The 23,641-nt window shown below is 34.4% G+C and overlaps 2 protein-coding genes across 12 annotated transcripts in view; one reads left to right on the forward strand and one right to left on the reverse strand.

Moving 5' to 3' along the window:
- Positions 1 to 4,466: 4,466 nt before the first annotated feature.
- On the reverse strand, positions 4,467 to 23,090 carry LOC134542194 (suppressor of hairless protein). 6 transcript variants are annotated; one of them, XM_063386265.1, is made up of 3 exons: positions 22,907 to 22,992; positions 19,515 to 19,665; positions 4,467 to 10,904 (listed from the first exon to the last, which is right to left on the reverse strand). In XM_063386265.1, exon 3 carries the CDS (start codon positions 10,734 to 10,736, stop codon positions 9,243 to 9,245), a length of 1,494 nt encoding a protein of 497 aa, XP_063242335.1. In that variant the 5' UTR covers positions 10,737 to 10,904; positions 19,515 to 19,665; positions 22,907 to 22,992; the 3' UTR covers positions 4,467 to 9,242. The 6 variants fall into 6 exon arrangements, with proteins under 6 accessions (XP_063242335.1, XP_063242353.1, XP_063242344.1 ...); XM_063386283.1 differs by lacking the exon at positions 19,515 to 19,665 and having other exon boundaries at positions 22,907 to 23,090; XM_063386274.1 differs by lacking the exon at positions 22,907 to 22,992 and having other exon boundaries at positions 19,515 to 19,677.
- Positions 19,555 to 23,641, forward strand: part of LOC134542161 (DNA excision repair protein ERCC-5) — a 48,968-nt gene continuing 44,881 nt past the window's right edge. The window contains exons 1-3 of one of the 6 annotated variants that reach the window (XM_063386186.1): positions 19,555 to 19,701; positions 21,712 to 21,848; positions 22,924 to 23,099. In XM_063386186.1, coding sequence (XP_063242256.1) covers positions 21,761 to 21,848; positions 22,924 to 23,099 — 264 coding nt within the window. In that variant the 5' untranslated portion in view covers positions 19,555 to 19,701; positions 21,712 to 21,760. Of the gene's footprint in view, positions 21,849 to 22,923; positions 23,100 to 23,641 lie in introns of all 6 variants that reach the window. The other 5 variants (XM_063386211.1, XM_063386193.1, XM_063386202.1 and 2 more) reach the window with 5 other exon arrangements.

A 23,641-nucleotide genomic window follows, 5' to 3' on the forward strand; every position in this document is an offset into this window, starting at 1 on the left:
CTGATTATTCCCTGATTACAATATTCCCTGATTTTTTCAGGTTTTCCAGGTTTTCCAGGGTCAGTAGACACCCTGCAGAAGCTTGAGAGGTAGATAGCGAAGTACGTACTTCCATTTACATGGACTGATAATAGACACACTCAGTGTGTTATCTTTAGAGAAATTCTGAAGAAACAAGAGGTAGATGAAATTATTAACTACATCTGAAGGAGAAAAAATAATAATTTTCTACATGAAATATTGAGATAAGGTTCAGGGAATATCACGTTGAGCAGCTGTCCTTACGGCTCTGCTTTACGCTCTATGTTATACTGGGGTTTTACTGATTCCAAGTTTTATACAATTATGTATTTTTAAATGTGAACCTAGAAGCTATTTTTTATTGTGTATTTCATGCTTAGATTACAGTACAGAGTGAATGGTGCTCACTGTTGCTGGATTGATACTACCTGGTTTGTAACATTATCTAGAAATTTTATAATATTTTAGTATCTTTTAAATTTTGTTATTTGTAGATTTTTCCAAGACCTAAAAATTGTGTCTGTTGACAGTAGTATTACAGTTGCAGTAATTTTAAAGAAGAATATCCTTTGCTAAACCCAATTATTATTTCATAGGAAAAAAATTTGTAGCAGTCAGTCACTATGTTCGAGCAGAGCACGTAATTTAATGCAATGCATTGTTATTACAGAGCCAAATTTTTAACATTCAATAATATTTAAAAAATTTGTTGATTGAAATAGTTTAAACCAAGATGACATCTTTCAGTCACATCTCCTTAAAAGTAAAACTTTAATATCAGATAATGCTCTTGATGAAATACTACAAGAAAATGTATTTCCAAATTCTTATTTAAAATTTTCCTTTACATATAGATATATTTTAAAAAATTTCATTACATTATAAAGTTGTGTGTATAACTATTGTGCTCTTTGGCATGTATCTGGAAACAAGAACAGTGCTAATAGCAGAAATTGTGCATTAGAAAGATAATTGTAAATGCCCATAAAAATGCAAATTGCAAACTAAAGATTAGACATGCTCTAGCTGTGGAAACACAGGAAATTAACTTCTAGTGAGTGACTGAGGAATTAGTTAAGCAAAAAGTTAAATCATGGACACGTGCCTTACTTTATTAAAAATAACAGCATTTATTCAGCATATATCTCTTGACAAAACTTTCTAAGTAATATGCAATGATAATGCAGTGAAACATTTGTGTTAAGAGCCCAAAGAGCATGTCTCATCCTTTATTTGCAGAGTGCATTTTAATAGGGTTTTTTTTATAATGCACAATATCTGCTATTATCCGTATCCTTGTTTTGAGTGTACCCAGTTGCCAGATATGCCTAAAGATCTCATAGAATGAGAAATACGGTAACACATTTTCTTGTATTTTATCGAGAGAATCATTTCATAATGTTCAATTATTTTGAGGAAACGTAACAAAGACACCATATTGGTTTCAAACATTTTTGTTATCAATTTTTTTTTATATAATTAAATATTTTGACTGTTTGACCACAGCACCTTATTAATGGAATGCTTTGTTACAAATAGTCACCGTCTGCAACAAATAGTTTCTCCTGTGAAATAATAATTGGTGTTTGATAGCATTATTACAGTTGTATACATTCTGAAAAAAAAATACACTATTTTATGGTCTCAAAAGTAATTACAAATTGTAAAATTTAAAAAAATAAATAAAAATTTTTATGATAATCAATGGTATACAAAATAACAATTTTAATATTAACAAGCCAGGTAGTATCAATCTGGCAACAGAGGGCATCATTTGCACTGTACTGCAATCCAAGCGTGTCAATATCTCAGGACACTTCACTTAGCAACTTGCATCTGTGACACAGCCAGGGGTGAGGGGGATATCAGGAAGTACCCCTCCCTGTAAAAATACGGACGAGGCACTCTCGTGTTTGCTGCTACACTTAAAATACTTAATTATTGTATTATTTTATTTATATATAAAGCAAATTTACGTTGTCAAATTAAATGTTATTTTACCACAATGGTTTTAAGTGCTTATTGTTATTGTACATCTTCAGCAACAATGCCAACAGTTTTATTTCACCTACAAAATTAAATCCTGGCTTCGCTCCTGACTCACATACCATTTGTGGTTTAGAGCTGCTAGTTCTAAAGAACAATTAATAACGTTTGGAACCTGATTTTTTTGTACATATCCTGGTCTTTTTTTGCTAACTAAAAGACACAACTTTGATGAAGTCTTACCTTTGCTACCCACTGTAAACGTCTTTTTTCCATTTAAGACTGTAATTGCATCAATAATGTTGACCTCACTTATATAAATGGAACTATTAGTAGGTAGTTATCCAGTGTCTAATTCACCCTGCTACATATAGTAACTTGATTGTTCAACTATTTATGAGCACCCAGCAGTACAGCAGTACCAAAGTGGTTTGGACTGGGTCGTTACCACTACGCCGAATAACCATAACGCCGACAGCTATAGAGCATCCCACTCTTAGATTGCAGTGTGGAAGTAAATGGGCGCATTCTCTCTCTCTAACACACGCCGATTGCCGTTAGCACTGTCCTTGTTTCTTCGTGCGTTGTTGCCAAATATCAAACGAAATTTAAAATTTTAATTTTTGGACCAAGCTTTTTTTCATATTGTATAGAATCAAAATACGCATCAGGCAATGCTTATTTTGAATACTTAACAATATTATAAGTGTCCGAAAAAATTAAAAAACATAACTTATTCGCTGCGAACTGTTTTGAAGTATTCCGATATGTTTCACATCAAAAAAAAAAACCTACATGTGTATTTCATTCAGATTTTTTTTATTAGTAAATTAATGCCTTAGGACGCCACCGAACAAATGTTAAGACAAAAACTGTACAGGTTTCACTTAAATAATTTTTTTAATATACTGAAATGCATTTTCTCACAAACTGAAACATCAAAAAGTTGACCCGCGGAAAAAAAATTTTCTATTAACGATAGATGGGGGACGAAAGCGAGAAAAATGTTCACAATGAATTGAATTAGTTTTTAAAAGCAGCCCCATCTCAATTGCTTCTACAGTTTCCGTGGAAATAGCTGTTAAAGATGTGTCTTATCAGTACAAGAGCGCGCGCTGCCGTCGTAAGAGGAAACAGGGTCGTGTGTTTAGATAAGTGGGGTTCTGTCCTACAAGCAATTTCAAATACATGGCTTCCTTAGTCAACAAAAAATATTATAATCGATTCTTGAACATAATATGTAAAATGTATGAAATAAATACGAAGGAATTCAATAGCGATCATGGTACAAAATTTTGAATTACTTTTCTATCCTTCTCAACACCAAGCATCTTATCAAACATTGTTTTAGACAAAGTTTTGGAAAATAACTATGATATTATTACAAACAATTTAAACAGATTTGATAAGGTGTCTACTAAGGCAGTTACGTTTTTTTGTCCGGTGAAAATTTTTTTCGAACCCATGCAGTTATGGCTGGTCGTATCAAAAATGTATTTAGAAAACATTTTTCGGCATTAGGTAATCAGAGTTATCATACGTTAAAACGGATTCGATATTATTCATATTATGGGAGTTGTTGCGATTTTCCTGTTTTTCAAAAAATCTTCGCCATTTCGAACCAATTGTTCGGATTTTTCCCATAACTTACTCGACCAAGAATTTCCATTACTGTATTTTATTTATCATTTTGGACATGACTTGTCCAAAAATACTGCATTTATCGGGCCCATGAAAATGTGATATATATATATATATGGGATTTTTAGAACAGAAAAGCAAACTATAAGAAATTTTTGTCTACAATAGGTAGTTTTTATTTGAAATTTACATAAAAGTGGTATTATTACAATTTTATATGTGTAATAGTATAAAATATTATAAATTACGATATGATTTCTTAAAATGCTTCTTGTTCGATCCAAATTACAAATACACGCATCTCCTGAAATTCGTAATGTGTTAGAGATTTGGCAACAGCGCGCGCCATAAGCCGTGTACTGCAATCTAAGAGTGGGACGGGCTATAGAAAACTGCTGTGTACCACAACGCCGAAATAACAACTGAATGAATTTGTGTGTGTTTCTTAAATGTACCTTAATGCCGAAATACCAAAATCAAACCTAGCATAATATAACCTAACTTAACCTAGCCTATCCTAGTCTAACCTAACCTAACCTTTGTGGCAGTCCTGCAATGACATTTTTCGGCGTTAGTGTATTTCGGCGTTGTGGTACACAGCAGTTTTCTAGCTGTTGGCATTGTGGTCAATTTGGATTTCGGCGTTGTGGTGCGTCCCCATTTGGACTCCACTGTAATTTTGGAGGTTAAGTTACCTGAAGCCTATGTGCAACTTTACTTTTGTTTATGTTGAAAGAAAATTTGCAAATGTCTTCAAAACACATTTTCTACTTCAGAAAATCATATTTTAGGGGTAAAAATAACCACAGGATACAAGTTAAAAAATGCATATAATATATACTACAAGTATATAATATATACTGCAGTTACTTGTAGTACTTTTACTATAAACATTTTTATTTGCAGTAAAATTATTACAAAAAATAAAACAAATCACACAATCATTGAGTGATGGTGACAAATGACATTACAATTACATCAGTTTTAATTAATTCACAGAAAATGTCAAGTTCAATCATACTTCATTGAAAATATGTTGAGACTGTGATGTTAAAACACTTAATAAATTTTAAAGAATGCAAATTTTGATAATCATAATTACTGCACTTTAAATAATTGTATTCACAAATAAAGTTGGTGGGTCAGATTAATTGAGCCCCAATGCAAAACAAAATACATATTAGAATTCAAGATTGCTGATATTTCAGAGAGAGAAAAAAGCTAAAATTTTGTACCATTTATACAGCTAAAAACTGTTTCTACAGATAAAAGCTGTTATTTTAAAATATAATACAGCAATAAGACAATAGAACACATTTTATGTCACCTACTTCAGTTTTAACTGCACATCAAAATTGAGATAAATAATTCTTTTTAGTCATGCTACAACAACGTAGGGTGTAATAAAAACATTGCATGGAAGATCAGACTATATTTTAACCACTCTACTTCTCTGTGAGCTAGTTGTACACGGCCCATTCAAAAAAAATTATATCAGCATTGTAATTATAATAAAAATGGCGTGGAGTCAAATGTTTGTTACTTTTCTTGCAACTATAGTTTTCATTTATGCTATTAACAACAAAAATTCAGGTTTTAACCAATTCTTAAGAATTATGTAATAAGCTGGAAATTTTACTCTATATTTCAACATAAACATCAGTCCATCTTTGGTTTACATCTTTAATACTGAAGAGAGAGACACCAAAGACACCTATTTGAATTCAAGTTTTTAGGTCATAACACTTTGCTTATTATTAAAATTTTATTTTCATTAAGGTAAGGTAGAGAGAAAAAATTAAGAGATTTTCCAAGACTATAAACTAGTGTGTATTGATAGTACTATTGCTGTCTCAAAAGTATTGATTTCACTGGAAAATATTTTTTGTAGCAGTCAAGCACAACTTTAGGCCTGCCATTAAACTGTGTGCCACATTTTTTTTAATTTTTAACGATAAAAAGAGTTATGGCCTTAAAACTGTTGAATCCTAGATGGTTTGTTTTGGTTTTAGTAGGGGGAAAAAGAAACTAAAGTCTGAATAAACGTATTAAACATATGATGTAATAAATTATTTAAATACTTCATAAAACCAAAAGCTAGTATTTTTAAAATACAAAGCACTAATAAATATATTTTACAATTTGTTACATAAAAATTCACAAATCTCAACCTTTTTTAATTCACAAAATATTTCAAATTAGGATAAATTAAATAAATTTTCTACTCTTATAAAATGTAGTTTGATAATCATTTTGCTTTTATCTTGCTTCTTTGCATCAGTATGGCAAAAAATTATAAATGTATGTTTAGCCACATAAAAATGATACAGATTTAAATTCAAGTTGCAACTTAACAACCAGCCACATAAATACTACTTAGTTTTTTTTTTTTTTTATGATAATTGAGTATTTACAAGGTTCCCTCACACTGACTTTAGCCAATTTCCCCTAGTTTTCCTTCTTTTTACTGTCCCGCCATTTTTTTTCCCCTTGTCCTATTGATCCATCTATCTGGCAAGATAACAGATATACTGTATAAAAATACACATTATTATCAAAACACATTTTAACAAACATACATAGCATGCAGAGTTGACTATGAAATTTTTTCCTGCAGAGAATTCAGTCTGCACTGTTATCATTGCCAGTCTGAAAAAAAAGTTACATACGTATTTGACTATAATTCAAATTAATACATATTTGAATCCTTTACGTTTGATTGTTAGTATAAATCAGATACTGATTATTAACAGCATACAAATTTAAGATTATAATAAATACCAGTTCTAAGATTGGCAATTTTCCTGTATCTTCCAGGCTTCTAGGACACCTTTTCAATTCCCTATGCTTTCCCAATTTTTCCTGTGTGCAGGAACCATGTTTTCTCAATTTGTTCGCAATGTGCAGATTTGTACATTTACATACAATTCACGTAATTAAAAGAATGCATCATGTGCCAGTCAAATTTGTAACATAACCGGGTAGAAATCAGATCAGAAAAAGGTTGTTGAATTAAGATTATTTGTGAATGAACATTGAGGAATCAACAGTAGGTGAAAGCCAATGTTAAATGCAGGGGAATTATTCAAGGATATGTCTGAATAGGTTCATACTGTAGTTGTAAACAAAAAAAATAATTGCTTTATTTCTCAACTTAACTGTGGAAATTTTTTGGAGTAACTTGAATATGAATGCATACATTTCTGGCATATTTTATGTGCAAATGTAATTGCTTGTGAGCACAAGAAGAATTGAAAACCCTTTGTTGACTATATTCAGGACTTGAAACAAAAGAAATGTATCATTTTTTCAAGCTATGAAATAACTTTCTGCTTATCACTTAGTATTTTAATTTTGTTTTATATTAATATACTAAATTTACAACGAAAAAATACCCAAACTTATGATGTGCCATAATAAAAAAAGAACCTACAAACAATAATGGTGGCATTAATATTTAGTTCATCATTACATTTTAGACACTAACTGTACAGTATAAGGTTTAAAGCTTTTGGAAATTTATACTAAAAAAAAATAAAAAATACATACAAAAATTTATATGGTTTTTCACTGCAATATACAGATGCATGAATAGGGCAGACAAAGTGATTTTAGATCAGGTCCCTATGACGCACGAGGCTGTGGTTCTGTTTACAATGGTGTTGGTCAACAGATATGTTTGCAACTTTGCAAGTGCAACCTTTTACAAACAGCAGTTTCTATTAGCCTACTGTCAATATCTTGATATCCTTGAAATACATTTGCCTGCAGACACCCTTGTGGCCATGCAGTTAAGATTACAAGGGAATCTGTATGTAAGGAAGTGACGTGAAATGTGGTGTTATCCTAAACACAGTGAAAAATCTTTAATCCGGCACATTCAGGACAATAGCCATGCCAAGTTATCTATTCTGCTGGATTATCAAAGTCAACATAGTTTTAATGGAAATACTGAAAATGAATACCTGTAAAGTACAATGGTATTTAAAACACATAAAGAGCTGCTCTATAGAAAGAGAAAATATAGACGAGCGCTAGTCTTTTTTTTAACTTCATTATGGAAATTTAACCCACTGGAAAACTAAAACACTACTGAAATTATAACTAACAGTAATGAGACTCGAACGGTGCTGAATTATAGGATGTACCAGACCAAAAAAATGTGGATTTAAGACTAGTGATGGGTCAAATCCCAACTTTCTCAAATCCAAAACCCAAAGAGTACCTCGAATATACTCCTTTAAACTGAATCTAGGTGCCAAGTGTCAAAAATAAAATAATGTAAAATAAATGAAAAATATAAACTATGGTGTTGAAACATTCTACCCTACCCAGAATCAATATATACTGTAATTTTATTTATATAATTACCTGTTAAAAGTACAATATCTTGGGGAATGGTAACTGGATAGGTATGAAGAAAAAAAATTGACCTATTAAACTTCAAAGGTTATCAGTGATGAATTTTTAATTTACTTTACTTGCTCTAATATTTTTGTTCTAATCTTTTTCCTAAAATATTGATTCCATCAATAATAAGGATTTGATTGGCCCATCCCTATTAAAGACCTTTCTCTGTATTCCCTTATAAGATGATGAGCTCTTGGAACAAATTGATGATGTAATAATGGTGAGTGGATGTTGAACAGAGAGAGACTTAAACCACCACGATCCAAACTTCTAATCTGTGGCTCGTTTGTCTGTAATCTCCTGAAGTGAGGAACAGAACGAGATCCTACTACTAAACAGCAATTGAATGTGAGGATGGGATACAAAAGTGAAATTGTTTCCCGCATGTAAAATTCCACAAACCAGCTGCAAGGAATCAAACCCACATTACTTTTATGAGGGTCACAAAATTACCACCAGAATTTATTTCTCCTGAAAGAACTATATGATGAAAAAATTCAATTATGTAACCATTTTAACTGTCCACCTGTTTACACAAGTTTAAGATTCAAGATTATCCAAGATGATCTAAGAAAGATATCATTAAGTAGCCACTGTACAATCACCATAGAAAATTACAATCATAGTAATAATGCAAAGTATTTATAAAATATATGCACCATCAGACACACTAAACTGTTGCACCATACAATATGCTTTAAATATGCTAAACATTTATATATTTAGATTGGTGTCACACTCTCCTAATGAATAGGAAAAAAATATATAAAACATCCTAATAGTCAGTCCAATCCAGTATGAGCGAAGAAGGAAGAGAAGAACAGTCATTTTTTCATAGCATGGAAACTTACACAAAGCAAAAACAAAAATCATCTACATTTAAATATAAAAATCTTAAAGCACATGTGAAATAAATACAATAGGAAAAATTTTAATTACTTTTAGCTTTATAACAGATGAAAATCTGTTCTGTCTTAATTTTTATGTCAACAGTCTCAATTTGTAAACGGATATCAGTTTACATTTTATCACTAACGTGATAAATACATATGTACTTCCTTCTGTAACAAGAATGAAAATAATACATGGACACATATATGCCTTTGTAAACACAGCAAGTGTGACCCCAATCTTAAATTTGACATGTACAAAGTTAACCTACGTAAATAAATCCTATGGAACGACTATAAGGGTCCAGGAGGTGGATGATGCTGCGTCCAAGGTACATCGGAAATTTGAGGCATCCGACCACCCTGACTGCTGCTTCGCATTATGTCGTCAGCAGGGGGACAATGGGAGCGGGGTCCAGGTTCCGGAGTGTACGTAAACGTCAATCCTGTCGCGTAAATGATCCCATCATTCCTAACGAGCGACACTGGAACCTGCGTGGGTTGTCTGACCCAAAGCCACTCTTCCCGGAAGGACGAAATCTCCGGAACCACGCACAACATGCTTTCCTGGCAGCGGTACATGGTTTCCGCTTCAACGTCACCAAACCAGACCTGCAGCGTCGGAGTGAAATTTTCCCCCGTGAGTTCCAGCATGGCGACGTCCCCACCCCCATTGAGGTGGAGACTGTGTACGACCGGGACGGGCGTGACGGGCGACCGCACTGGGCCCATCCCTTCGTAGAACTGATACTCCGCGCGGTCCGTGCTTATGATGGTCCAACACGCACCGTCATTGATCATCTCTTTGTTCGGTTCTTTAGGGCATGGGGTTGCCTGGAACTGGATGATGCGTTCCTGTGACAGGCAAAGGTACATACGCTCCGTGTCCTTCATGTAAAATGCACACTTGTGAAGCTGGCTCACTGGGTCGTCCGCCTCCAGCAATGCCATCTGTTTGTCGACTTTACGTATTATCAGTCGAGGTAGCGCCATTCCGGTCACGCTGCACACCAGCTTCACCGTGCTACCATAGTGCACATAGCCATCGCGCACTGCAAACTCTTCCGATTCAGATTCGTTGTCGTCGAGAAGATGAATGGTGAAAGCTCCCCATTGGGTGGAGCTGGCATGAAAATTACCATTTTCAACATGCAGGTATCGCGTGCTCACTGTCTGCGATCTCAGTCTGTTGAAGAGAGCCACTCGGGTGCCGCTTGCTATGCACAAATCAGCATTTTTCAATGACTGCTTCTTCTTGGAGGGTTTCGAAATTACTTTGATTCTCTTACTGTGAAATACACCAATGTCGTGCCCATTACCGTAGAACATTTTGACGGACAACATGAAATGTTTACGTTTGTCAGAGTCCGAAATGTATAAAGTTTTAGCAGCACAGTACTGTTTGCCATTGTTCAAGTCTAGTTGCTGCATATCCTGATCTGAGTTTCCGATGCCTATAAATGCACAGAGCTGAGCCGCTTGATCTGTCTCCCCTTGTCGTAGCATCTGCTCTTGTCGTAACCGCCACCCTTCCCCGATCAGGTATATGCAAGGCGGCGGGCAGAAGAACCTCTTCTCGTTTCCGTACGACTTCTGAGCCACCTTGGCATGCAAGATCACTATGATCATGTCGCTCCTCTCGTGCAAGTATCTCTCCATAGCTTCCCTCGTAAGTCTCTGGTCTTCCGGCCGATACATCATGGAGTTGTAACGATCGAAGACAACGGGTGGCGACGGTGGGGACTGCATGCCGTGCGCCATCGCGGGCAGACCAAACTGGTGCGGCATTGTGGGGTGCCCCGTTGAGGTTATCTGATGGTCACTGCAATCTCACTAGTAGCGAGACCGAGACGTGACATTGCTCGGCCTGCTACCAGCGTAGCAAACCTCCCATGTTAGAGTTTCATGAATCTATAGCATCAACTTTTCAGCAGTCCGAAATTCAAGAAATGTGATCTGTAAACAGAAGGAAAAAAATTAACACCACTGTCACTAAAATAATCAATATTTCAACACCTTCATTTAAAATCTAAACCTAAATAACAATTTAAGGTTATCCATTTTCATAAAACTGTATTCACACCATTCTTTTAAACTGATTTTAGTGCAGTTTAATATACAATACAGTAAAAGGTATTTAATCAGGCATTCTATGGTTTGGCACATAACGTAATCCAAAACCAACTGAGCCTTTCATGTTCAGAATGTTTCAGTTGTATTCTGGCTGTTGATCTTGACCGCCCAGTAGCATTTACTGTGCTGCTAGCATTTCTATAATGTAACTAGAAACAAAAGAGCCTTCTTGGATTTTCCTAGCGCATCAACAACCTTTCCCTCCCGCGGTGAGCCAGGAGGGGTGGATAATCAACCAAAAGCCTTGAGACAGTCTTACATAAGCAGCACTATTGTAACTCAGAAATTTATTTGATTACACATTTGGTAACTAAATCATGCCCTAGCTTTTTTTAAATTTCTCTCCAAACAATACCATGTCCCTCTTGATTCCTGTAATTTTGTTGTTGTGTGTGATATAATGAGTGGAAACTGTAAACATATGTTTCAATTCGTTATTTAAACCACAAATACCAATACAAACTCCTTTCAGATATACATAAATTTAATGCTTTTATGTCCAATTAACACTATGTACATGACATTTTAAAACATTGAAATAGAAGCAAAAGTTACCACTGTAATTGAACAAGAAAAACTATAACAATTTTAATTTTTTTATTGGCACACTTTTTACTAAAAAAAAAAAAATATATATCTTTCGTCTTTCTAGTCAGTCACTACTTATAGGTTTTTGTTCAACTGAACACTATGATAAAATATTTTTTATGGAAATTGGGTAGTAATTTACTTTTCACATACATTGAAAAGTTTTCAAAATTCATATCATTAAGGTTATCTCAAAACATCTGCTTTAACATAAAAATAAGTGAACCATTCAGAACAAAGCCTTTTTCTCCATATGGATACATAATAATCAATTGTGGACCTTTCCCAATGGACTTAGTGACCCTAATGTCTGTATTTGACTGCAGACAAAGAAATTAATTACCTTCTGTATTATGAACGTAATTATCTCAACATTAACTACTGTTCCGCCAGCCTCACGAAATTCATATATTTTTTCAAAATAGCATCCTCCTGAGCAGCTAATCCTCTGACTTTAAAACCAAAATCTTTTTCTTCGATTTTACATATTTTCCCAGGAAATCCTAGCAACAAGTTTCTCAAGTATTACCACCAGCATTTTAAATTGCAGTCTTCTTTTAAGATTTTTTCTATGTCTACTTCAATTACTTTCCTGTGCTCTATTTTCTTACCTAAAAAATGTCAAAAAAAGCAAACAGTTTTGTTTGTTCCATTTCCCTCAGTCAGAATTCATTTGATTGATATTGAAACATCTGTCGCAGCACTTGTTTCAGCAACATCGTACATCAAAATTTCACTGAAATGTGTTGCAGCATTGTTAACTACATCTCCCGTGCTTGTTCCTACTGGTGAACCTAATATAAACTGTGACGTAGAAGCCATTCCATAAATTGGAACATGTAACTCGGATTGTGAGCAAACAAAGGTTCTCAGAGTTTGCAGCTGCTTGACTAACACCCTCCCGTATCAGACACGCTAATCATGTGACAACCTGATGACAGTGGGGTCTGCGCAGGTTCTATTGCCTCTCGCATTAAGCTAGAGTCACAATGTCACAACGGACACGACACGCCTAACAAGCCAATGAACTACAAGGGTGCTGTGACCTCAACCCGACAAAATACGTACCCCAATGGCTCGCAAGAAGTACATTCTATTTCCAATTTTGTCATTTCGTGCCACACAACGGAAAGCAAAACAGAAAAATTACAAAACTAAACTTCAAAAATATTTACCTACTTGGTAAATATTTATCCAAAAAATGAAATTTCTTTTTACTCATGGGTACACATCCATATTTGTAGTGTGCCTTCAACTGTTTATGTATAAGTATATACCTATCATAGTGTTTGTGGTCAACGTTATTATTGTACATTTTGTTGAGATTTAATTTTCATCCTTCGCATAGATAACACCATAATTTATTTTTGTCCCTTATTAACATATCAATATCTTGCTTTCTTGTATCCAAAATAAACTTAATTATCCAAAATAAACTTAATATCACTTCATGCCAGAGACAGCTATAAGTTATGTATTTATGCACATCAACTCTCAGCAGGAAATAAAAGCATTCTACAGGGCCTACAATGTTTTCAGCACATTCTATACTGCATTTTATGGATGAATTTGGCATGGGACAGCGATATTATAGTTCGTGTTAATATTGTCGTATTCTGAACCTATGATATTAACTCCATCGTGCTGGAACGGCGTACAATGTCTAATCGGATTTGTCGTGTCATGTCTGTCGTGGCATTGAAATTCCAGCTTAATAGTTCACTCACAGTTTTCATTTCAGTACAATATTTCCTGTTTTCTAGCCTATTACATTTGACATTTTCACACATGGTATTCCTGTTAAAATACTGACATCAGACGATCTGGCAAAATCACTAATCCGGCCTGGCCGTAGCCCCAAAACATTCCAAAATAAAGACCTTTCACAGTATCAAGAATATTTGCCATTCGTGCTCGTTGGTTTAAATATGACATTCAAAAATTTCTAATTAACTGATAAACATAATATTTTGTATTTACATACATATCTTTCAACATTTTCCACTCACAAATATTTTTCTCAGATATAAATTATATTTAAAATCATTGAATAGTATGTAAAATATTGAAAAATGTGCATCTTATAAGAAACTTTATCTTTTTCAATCCCTTATGAAAAGTGATAACATTTAATTTTGAACAATTTCTAGCACCTCTACTCAAATAATAAGATACAGATCTGATAGTTGGAAATTACTTGATGAGTTCTTCATTATTAAGTCATTCATTTATAGGTGATAAACATCTAATTTTATAATATGCTTAAATTACAAAATCTAAAACTTGTGAAAAATATTACTTAAACTTGAAGGACTTTAATTAATCATTTGAATTTAAAGTTTCAAATAAAGGTTTCAGCATTTTTTTGAATAAGCTAGGCCAGGGGTTGCCAAATGGCGGACCACGGTCCACCAACCCATTTTGTGCGGACCGCGAGAACACAGCAATTTGCACTACAGAGTACGTAATTTAATAAAAATGTATCCCCCACATTATCTTTGTTGATGTCAATTCGAAAACGGCCGGGCAAAGTAACTAGCTAACAAGCGAGAAAGAGTTCGCGGATTGCGAAAGCGTTGATCGTCACGGAGGGAAGCGCGAGGGGCGTCGCGAGGGCGGGAGTAATCACGCGATCGCGCTGCCGGCCGCCGGGGAGTCAGTGTTTTGTTTTAATATTGAGTGACGGACGCCGCGATGATCCAGTGCTTGAAATATTACGTTTGCTTGTTTACTTTACAAGTTTAAGTACCTACCTGTTTACATTAGCGAGTTTTATTACTATGGAACCGAAAAAAATACAAGTTGAAAATAAAAATAGACATTTTTGCCAGAATGGACCGATTTATATTGTTTTACGCTGCCAAATCGTGCTGGAGCAGTACCAATGTGCTTAATTTGTAACCAAACAGTGGCGTTAATTAAAAGCTTGAATATAAAATGACATTATGATACCAAACACAAATCATTTGCTGAAAACTTTCGACTTGGTAGTGATCTGCGTAAGTCTAAAATTGCAAGTTTACTATCAAGTTACTCATCTTCGACCCAGATCATAAGTTGCTCAATGACTGAACAGGAAAAATGTGGTGAGGCTTCTATACGTATTTCTTGGACTCTTGCTAAGCATATGAAACCATTTATTGATGCTGACGTAGGTAGTTAAAGAATGCTTTCTCGAGGCGGGGAATGCTTTATCGAGGCGGGTACCTAATGCTTTATTTGAGAACAAAAAGGATGTTGTGAAGACAATACGACGGATTCAGTTATCTGCTTCTACTAGCACCAGAAATACACACATTTTGGCAGAAGAAAATCATTGTGATGCGAAGCGGCAGTTAAATAATGCAAACTATTACGCTTTGGCTATGGGTGAATAATGCAATGTCACTGATACGGCACAGTTAATTATTTTTGTATGCTACCTGGACCTAACGAGAGAAACTTTTGTTGAGGATATATTGGCTCTTTTGCCGCTATTAGGAAGAACCAGAGGAGAAGACATGATCAAAGCAGTGATGGATGGATTATTTTGATAAAGATGAGTTAGACTTGAAAAAGCTTTTATCGGTAACTACTGACGGTGCGCCAGCAATGGTTGGGAGTAAAAAAGGACTAGTTCACCTGTTCAGTAGCAATGCAAGATGTAATGAAAATTTGATTTCCTACCACTGTATTATTTACCAAACTGTGCTTTGCTGCAAACTCAATCATAATTTTGAGCATATTATGCAAGAAGTGATGAAAATAGTACATTTTCTTTGTGTGAAATCATCACTGCAACATCGTGAATTGAAATCATTTCTTGAAGAAGTTGATGCACAATATGACGATCTACTGTTGCATAATAATGTGAGATGGTTAAGCAAAGGCTGCGTTTTAGAAAGATTCTTCAGCATTTTAGAACACTTGAAGACATATCTTTTCAACAGTTATCAGACTTCAGCAAACGCCTACTTAAGTTTTCTAAACGAAAAAGAAAATGTAACTGCCATTGCTTTCTTGACGAATATTTTTAAACATATCAATGACCTGAACCTTAAACTTCAAGGCAAGGGAAAGCTTGTATGGGAGCTAATGTCAGAAGTAAAATGTTTTTCGCGAAAACTCAATCTCTTTATTAATGATCTTGGTAATGAATGCTTACACTTCCCCAATTTAAATAAAATAATCAGCCGTGACAACGAGATTGACGTCGGCCAATACAAGACGTTCATTACAGGTCTTAAATTGGAATTTAAAAATAGGTTCGCAGATTTTAAGAAAATTGAGAATGTTGTAGAAATCCTCAGTAGCATTTACTTTCTGCATCCTGATGGTGAATGGAGCAATGAAGCTGCAATAGTTTTTGGGAGTGATAAAGCTACTCTGCAGATGAAAATGATCAATTTCCAAGAAAACACAGTTTTAGAACACAAACATGCGGAAGTTTCCAATGAAGAGTTCTGGATCAAATTTGTGTGTGGTAATGAATATCCAGAACTACAAAAATTAGCTTTGAAACTTCTTACTTTGTTTGGGTCAACATATATTTGTGAAGCAGCATTTTCGAAGATGAAATTCATTAAGAATAAATTTTGATCTTGACTTACTGATGGACATCTCCAGGATTTAATGTCAATAGCTTGTATCAATTTTACTCCAAAGTTCAGACAGATAGTCCGCAATAAAAAATGTCATTTTTCTCATTGATATTTAAAAAAATACCTGTTGTTATTTCCGTAATTACATTTGTTTAGTAAAATTTTTTTTTTATAAAATGTTATGCGGACCGCGATGGTCATTTCATTTCTTAAAACGGACCCCGAGCGAAGCTAATTGGTGACCCCTGAGCTATGCTATATTTTAACTCTTACTATAATAATATTACTGATTATTATTATTACTATTATTATACTTTTATACTAAAAAAATTTAAAAATTTACTTTTTACAGCTAGTTGAAATTTGTGAATTTCAATTAAAGCTGCCTTTTAATGCAAAATTTTACCTGTGACACCATAATATAATTTTAAGCAGCAAAGATTAAAACACCAAAAAAATTTTCGAAAAAAAATTATAATATACATGATTAAATTAAAGAAAAAGGAATTAAATTAAAGAATTGGTTCCATTGAAAACAGTTTATTATTTTAAACAGTAACTTATTTTTATTAGCACATTCAAGATGTCTACAGACCTGGTGAATAAATTCCAGGATTTTTTCAGAACCTTTTAATAAAATTTTCTTAAAACCTTTTTATATCACAGAGATATTTTTAATATAGTTAGTATGAAATACTTATACTATTATCTGGAACGTGCATATTTTTATGTTATAAAACTAAAACCTTTTCAGAGATTATTTACAGTGAGGTGTCAAAAAACAAATGCAAGTTATACAGAAAATTAAAGTTTTCATGACTTCCAGCACTACACACTAACATAGATCCTGCATTAATGTGATGACGTTTAACCGTGGTAATTTATATTCATAACTAAAACAGTAGCATAGTCGCTGTTTTGGTTCCACGGAAAAAAAGGTACCTATGCCCTGAATGCCCATGTAGTCATGTTGTATAGCCAAGTACAGCATACATGTAAATAGACCTATATGCCAGAGGTGGACGTTCTTACTGTCTTTCTCACTTGTAATACACAAACATCAACACTCGAAACTGCCTCCAACGCCTGACTGCATGTTTCATATAAGAACAGGTACTGCTAGCAGCAGCCTAGATACAGGTGGGTGGCATAGTTCAACTAACATTTAAACTATGTAGACAAGCAAAATACACTACATTGTTAAGTATTAGTTTCTAAATAACAACATAAACTTGCATTGGTTCATTATTAATAAATTTCAAAGTTAAATTTCATCATATAATGTACCAAAATGTTTTAATTGACACCTATAATAAAGAGCAATTACTTAGGCTACTAGCATTATCTGTGAAAAGTATTTTAAAAGATAGTAGGTCTATAAACTAATAGGCTGCAGTACAGGTTACGTAATCAACTTTTAAAGAGAAATGTTAAATATTCTAAATTCAAATACACTGATAGTCAAGTCACAGAATAATGACAAATGGCAAAAATTTTATTTAAAAAACATTTTTACCTACTAGGTTTATGAACATTTTTGTTGTTGTTTCAGTAAGGCTCATTGTGAGTTGTTACTTGTTTATTTTTTATTGATAATAAAGTTAAGTCACACAGTGTTTTCATTGTAAAAAAATTACCAAATTATGTTTAAAGGTAATGTCTTCAAACCAATAGCCTACAGTTATATTTAGTTATCTTTCAAATGTTATGATGTATTTTATTTTATGAATCTGCTTCACTCTGCTTCCCAGAACAAGAGGGGGAAGACACACCTGCAGCACTATATACCCCATTTTTTACTTAAAAACTATGCTCAGTTAGGGTTTTTGTACTTGCAGATTAAGATTGTACAACAGAAAATTAAATAAATAAGGTATGTTGGTGAATGCTCTGTCCTTCTCTACGAAGCAGAGGGTAAGTAAGGATTTGCAATCAAGTTAAAAACCAGCTATTACAAAGAGAACAAAATAATATATTATATGATATATTACATGTTAAAACATTATTTACTATTTACCAATGCAGAGACAGAAACTTTAATATTGTTACTAATTCAATTTCCATAACATCAGTTAGCATTTTTTAATGTGCCTTGTTTAAAAACACCAAGAAAGCAATTCTTAATTTATAATTTTTTTAAAAATTTAAAATAATATTTTAACTATTAAATGTAATTTCGGAAATTACCTAACTGCTTTGTTGTAACATATTCATAGAAACAGGTTCATATAAACTCTGGGACATTTGTTTACATAACAAACGTCACATAACACCGACTAATGGTTTGAGATACCAAAAGTTCAAGAAGTGATCTACCCACAGATATAAAATATGCAGGCACTGATGGTTTACCAAAATACTACATGACACAGAAAATTTATCATTAGCAAAAAGTGAATGGAAAAAATGGCTTACTTAAAAAACAGACCTCTATCGCGTCGGTATCGTGACAACGGCTACCTACAGTGAATGAAACAAAATCTTACGTAGGGTATACAATTAACTTAAAAAAATTTATTTTCAAGGGGAAGACAAATCCATCTGAATTATACAATGGCAGAATTCAATTCAAAACATACGAACAGAGTACAAGAAACACCGCCTACTGACCCGTCTTCGAGTCTAACCTTACTTACTTTTACTCATCTTTTAACACATAACCTTTCAAAGTGTCATCAAAAAAATATTAAATCTATAAATATGTTATCATTCAATAAACACGTACCGCTCGCTGCGTAAACGACATCCAAAATCATTGATTTAGTGTACAGCCAAACCATCCTAGCTTACTTCACAAACATCATTTAAGAAACACCTGCTCGTGGTGAGAATTTCCCACGGCCCCTTTCCCACGCACGTCAACTGTTACCAACTTGCCATCGTGCGGCAACTATCGTCTTCTAAAATCGTTGGTAGGCTTTCAAAATACTTGCGTTTCTAACACTTGTGAAAAATAATTTTGAAGTAATAAACGAAACAAAAAAGTATAACGATTCTGATAACTTGGAAGTATTTATTTGTGAATAAAGACTCCAATTTATATTTTAGTATATGACGCTGTCAAAAGTCACATGCTCATCAAAGGCCGTTTAATTGTAGGTTGTTATATGACTAGTTGTAAAAACTACACAAGTACCTAGGAATGAATATTGGATTAACCTTTTTACTCATTTTTAAATACTGTATGCCCTCAGCAGATTTCACAATTAAATTATTCACCGCAATTCGCAAAACTAATGCCGATACCAACATTGCAAATACTAACCTGACTAGTAGCCGTGAAAACAGATGCAACACACAAATAGCTCCCCCACTGTTTACATCCCGAGCACAGCGCGTGTACTGCGTGTAGCGTGTTGTTCGTCGGCGTGGTGGCTGTACTTGAATGTGGCCGCGCCGTCCTTCGTGGGAAAGATCTGTCAAGCGAGACGACCGCAGATGAGATAAAAAGGGTAGTAGTTAGAATAAAATAGAAGTTGAGATGACGTGACATGTAACTTCCTGTAAAAGAAGCGACGACGTCTCCGTGTTGAATTAATGTTACAATTACTAATCTGTTAGTTAAATTATACATGCAAATTTGTTTATGATTTTATTAAATTCATCGAATATTTTTTCTTGGCAATTGTAACATAATTTGATAAATCTTAATAATGTAATTTATCATTTAATCATTTCTATATAAAATTTATTTAAATTATAGAAATCTATAATTTCAATTTTTTTTTTGTTTCGAACTGTACTCCATCAATTTAATATGGACCAAGTGGTGGTCCACTGGGACTGTAAAAAACAGTTTGATGCATGAGTTCAAAAGATAAGTACAGGCCAAATAATAATGGAACATCTACAACTAACTTTCCAAGGTTGTACCAAAGGCATTAAAAATTTGGAGTGAATAATGTTAGAATACAACACAAGCATGGCCATTTCCATACTCAGTTAAACATTTGTGATTTTGCTTCAGTCCAAATTTGGGAGACCACTTGCATCCATGTGAAGGTGAACACACACAGGCCATTATTGTTTGGTTCACCCTCGGGCTTATTTGAACTTCTCAGTGTGCAATAGCAATGTACTGCAATCGGAACGCACAGCAGGAAGCGGGCAAGTGGCCACTGTGTGGTGGTACTTGGTGCCTTTGAGATTGCTGAGAGATGGAAGGAGAAGGCCTGCCTGCCAGCCAGCCCACTTCCTGTGTGCCAGCTTTTTCCCATGGGAACTCCTGTGCGTTATAACTCCCTGTCTGCAAGGTACAAGGCCAGACCAGTTCCTCAGAGTTCCCACCCACACTCCGGTGCCTCTCCCTCCCACCCACCTTATCCCCTTCTTCCCCCCTTCCCCAGGGCCTCAAACCAGGGTATGAATGACCCCTGCGTGTCAGCTGATTCCTTCCCCCCTCTCCCCCTTCGGGCATGTAACTCTATCCTGCCACGTGACACCCCACTGGCTGTTGTGCAATCTGAGCTCTCCATGCTTTCGTGCTCCTGTCCTCGCCTGTGTCTGGCAGTGGGTGTGGTTCACAAGGACCCAGGTTCAGTTCTTGACTGTATATTTTAACTTTAAAAGTAATGCATGTGGTCATCGTTCTTAAAATGAATGAATGGGCCTAACGTCTTGTCTTCAACGAGGTCATTAGTGACAATGATAGTTTATGACATGAGAATGAAGCAGGGACAGAAATTGGTAGTGGAAACTGGAGTAGCCTGAGAAAACTAATTGGTTCATGGCAACATCTGCCACATTTCTCACTTGCGAAAAAAACCTGCTTCAACCTTGGGAATCAAACGGGAATGGATGTGGTGGGAGGCAAGTGTTCTGATGGCTCAATAACCATGGCATCTTTGTTTAAAAAAAAAAAGTACAACTTATTTTATTATGTAGCATAAATCATCAAAATAAAACCAATCTGTTAAATGAAAGTTAAAATGTGTATTTGAATATATTAATATGAGTAGTGAAATAATATGACTATAGTTACTTATTTTAGTGTAACCTAATATATTTTATGCAGTTTTATCTCAAAGGCTTTCCCAAGTGTCACAATTTTGTATTGTTTCTCTGTGGCAACAATATGTATATGGAGGAATACCATATTACACAAATTAGACTGGCTCTGCATTTAGGAAGCAACCATTTCAGATAAATTAAAATGACATAAAAAAAGATATGATTTCTATTAATAACAAATAATTATATCTATGTTGAAATTAAGCATCTGTCCAACTATAAAGCTGTTTCCTAACATTGCATGTAAAATACCTGAGAATCATTTTTTTTATTATTATTCAACACCTACATTACTTTTAATTATTCAACATTATTCAGAAAAACAAATCATGGAATTTTTTTGTACTGTGCGATAATATATTGTAATGATTGTATTATTAACTAAGAAGTTTTTATGTTTTAAGTATTTTTGTGCATGTGATATAACAGTATGTATTAATTTAATTTTACAGCCTTTTTATAGGTCTAACAGATGACTGAATTGAAAGTCGTGGCTCAGTAATGGGTGTTCATGGGCTGTGGAAACTTATCGAACCATCTGGGAAAATTGTCCCATTGGATACACTTGAAAATAAAGTTCTTGCTGTGGGTATCCTTTTTGTTTGCATCAATTAAATATAGTCTCTCACACACACAAACACACACACACGTACATATGGTACGGTACATATAATAAAATATGTTCTTTTTTTGTGTATGCATTGAGTAATGAAAAGTAAGTGTTGTAAGTAGAAGTAGTAGGTACATAAAGTTCCTTTGTGTAAAAACACATAGTAAGTAAAGACAGTGACTAGCATACAGCGTAGGTCAGGAACGTAATTGACAGTACATCCAAAAATTTAATCAATTCAGTCAAAGAAAATAGTTAAGTTTTATTTAAACTCTTAGAATCAGCCGTTTATAGTAGATAAATTCATATTGATAAACATATAACAGTAGTGAGTTTAATTTTCTACATTCTGTTACCACGGTTTTATTTCATAGCCGTGACACTTTTGTTTTACTAGCCTAGCACTTCAATATACACCATCATTTACTGTGGATTTGCAAACAATAACATATGATGTATGACCAGCCTCATGTATAATTATGACCCTGGGTTCTTCCTGCTATTGTGCAAGTACCCAGAAGTTTTGAATATATTGATTGTGAGGACACTTCACTTCTTTGTAAGTAATTCCATTTGCAGTTTAATAGCTTGAAAGTGGTTTAAATTTATCTTGTTTTTTTTTTTTATTATTTATTGTATAGGTACACTAAGTTTCATAAAATATGTATATATTTATTTTAAATGTTTGTATCCAGCAATTATTAAGATTCATGCAAACTATTATAACAATCTACTCACTATCATCTCAATGTTTTTTATTTATTTTAGTGAAACCCTTGAGAAAATTTCAAATGTAAACATTTTTTTGTATAAAATCCTTTTGATTCTACTTAGTGTAGCCTATACATTTCCTAGATTTATGTTTCTCTGCTAAAAGTTTGTTTAACTAACAAGAATAGTTTAAGATTAAACATACTGTTCCTCTGCCATTAGAAGTTTGTTTAACTCACAATATGACTATCTTTCAAATTTCTACAAACTTCTTGGTGGATGAGTACTAACAAGTGTAGGCTTTTGGCACGCGCAGTTGTACCAACCTTGACACACCGCCCAGATGTGTCGATATGGCTGCACCAGGCCCTGAAAGGTTTCCAGGATGCCCGTGGCAACGCTGTCCCCAACGCCCACCTGCTGGGGCTGTTCCACAGGATCTGCAAGCTTCTCTTCTACAGGATCAAGCCGGTGTTCGTGTTTGACGGTGGCGTCCCCCACCTCAAGAGGCAAACTGTGGTGAGCCGTGCAGTCGCACAACCTGCCGACTTCCCCACGACCCCTGACCCCTTCGTAATTAAGTCCCACCTCACCGGGAGAAGAAGAAAAAAAAGGTCACTCAACACACACACGCACGGCACATGGTGTGCAGAGACTTCCTGTCATTGTGTGCGAGTGTGTTCGAATTATGATAATTATGGGAACGCGGATTCTTGCAGTCGTTTCCTCATTCAGAATGTGGACTTGTAATTTCCCACTGTTCTTTGGTTCCTTGTCTCGCAGTTTCTGCTCCAATTTGCTTCAGTTCCATTCTCTCATTAAATTCTAGAGATTTAGGGTCTGTAAGGCCTAGCAAAATTCAGATTTAATTGGATGCTGTACTTTTTTGGCAAAAGAATTTACTAAAGCAGTAAACTATTGCTTCAAAATAAAATTCTTACCTGCCACCATTATTTGCAATTATTTCCTGTGCCTAGTAGCCCTGAAATACCTCAAATATTTAATCTCATGGTCGTGTGATACTCTTCAGAGTGTGGTTGTGCAGTATATTTTAATGTTTT

This window comes from Bacillus rossius, chromosome 1, assembly GCF_032445375.1.
Source record: "Bacillus rossius redtenbacheri isolate Brsri chromosome 1, Brsri_v3, whole genome shotgun sequence".
NCBI lineage: Eukaryota > Metazoa > Arthropoda > Insecta > Phasmatodea > Bacillidae > Bacillus > Bacillus rossius.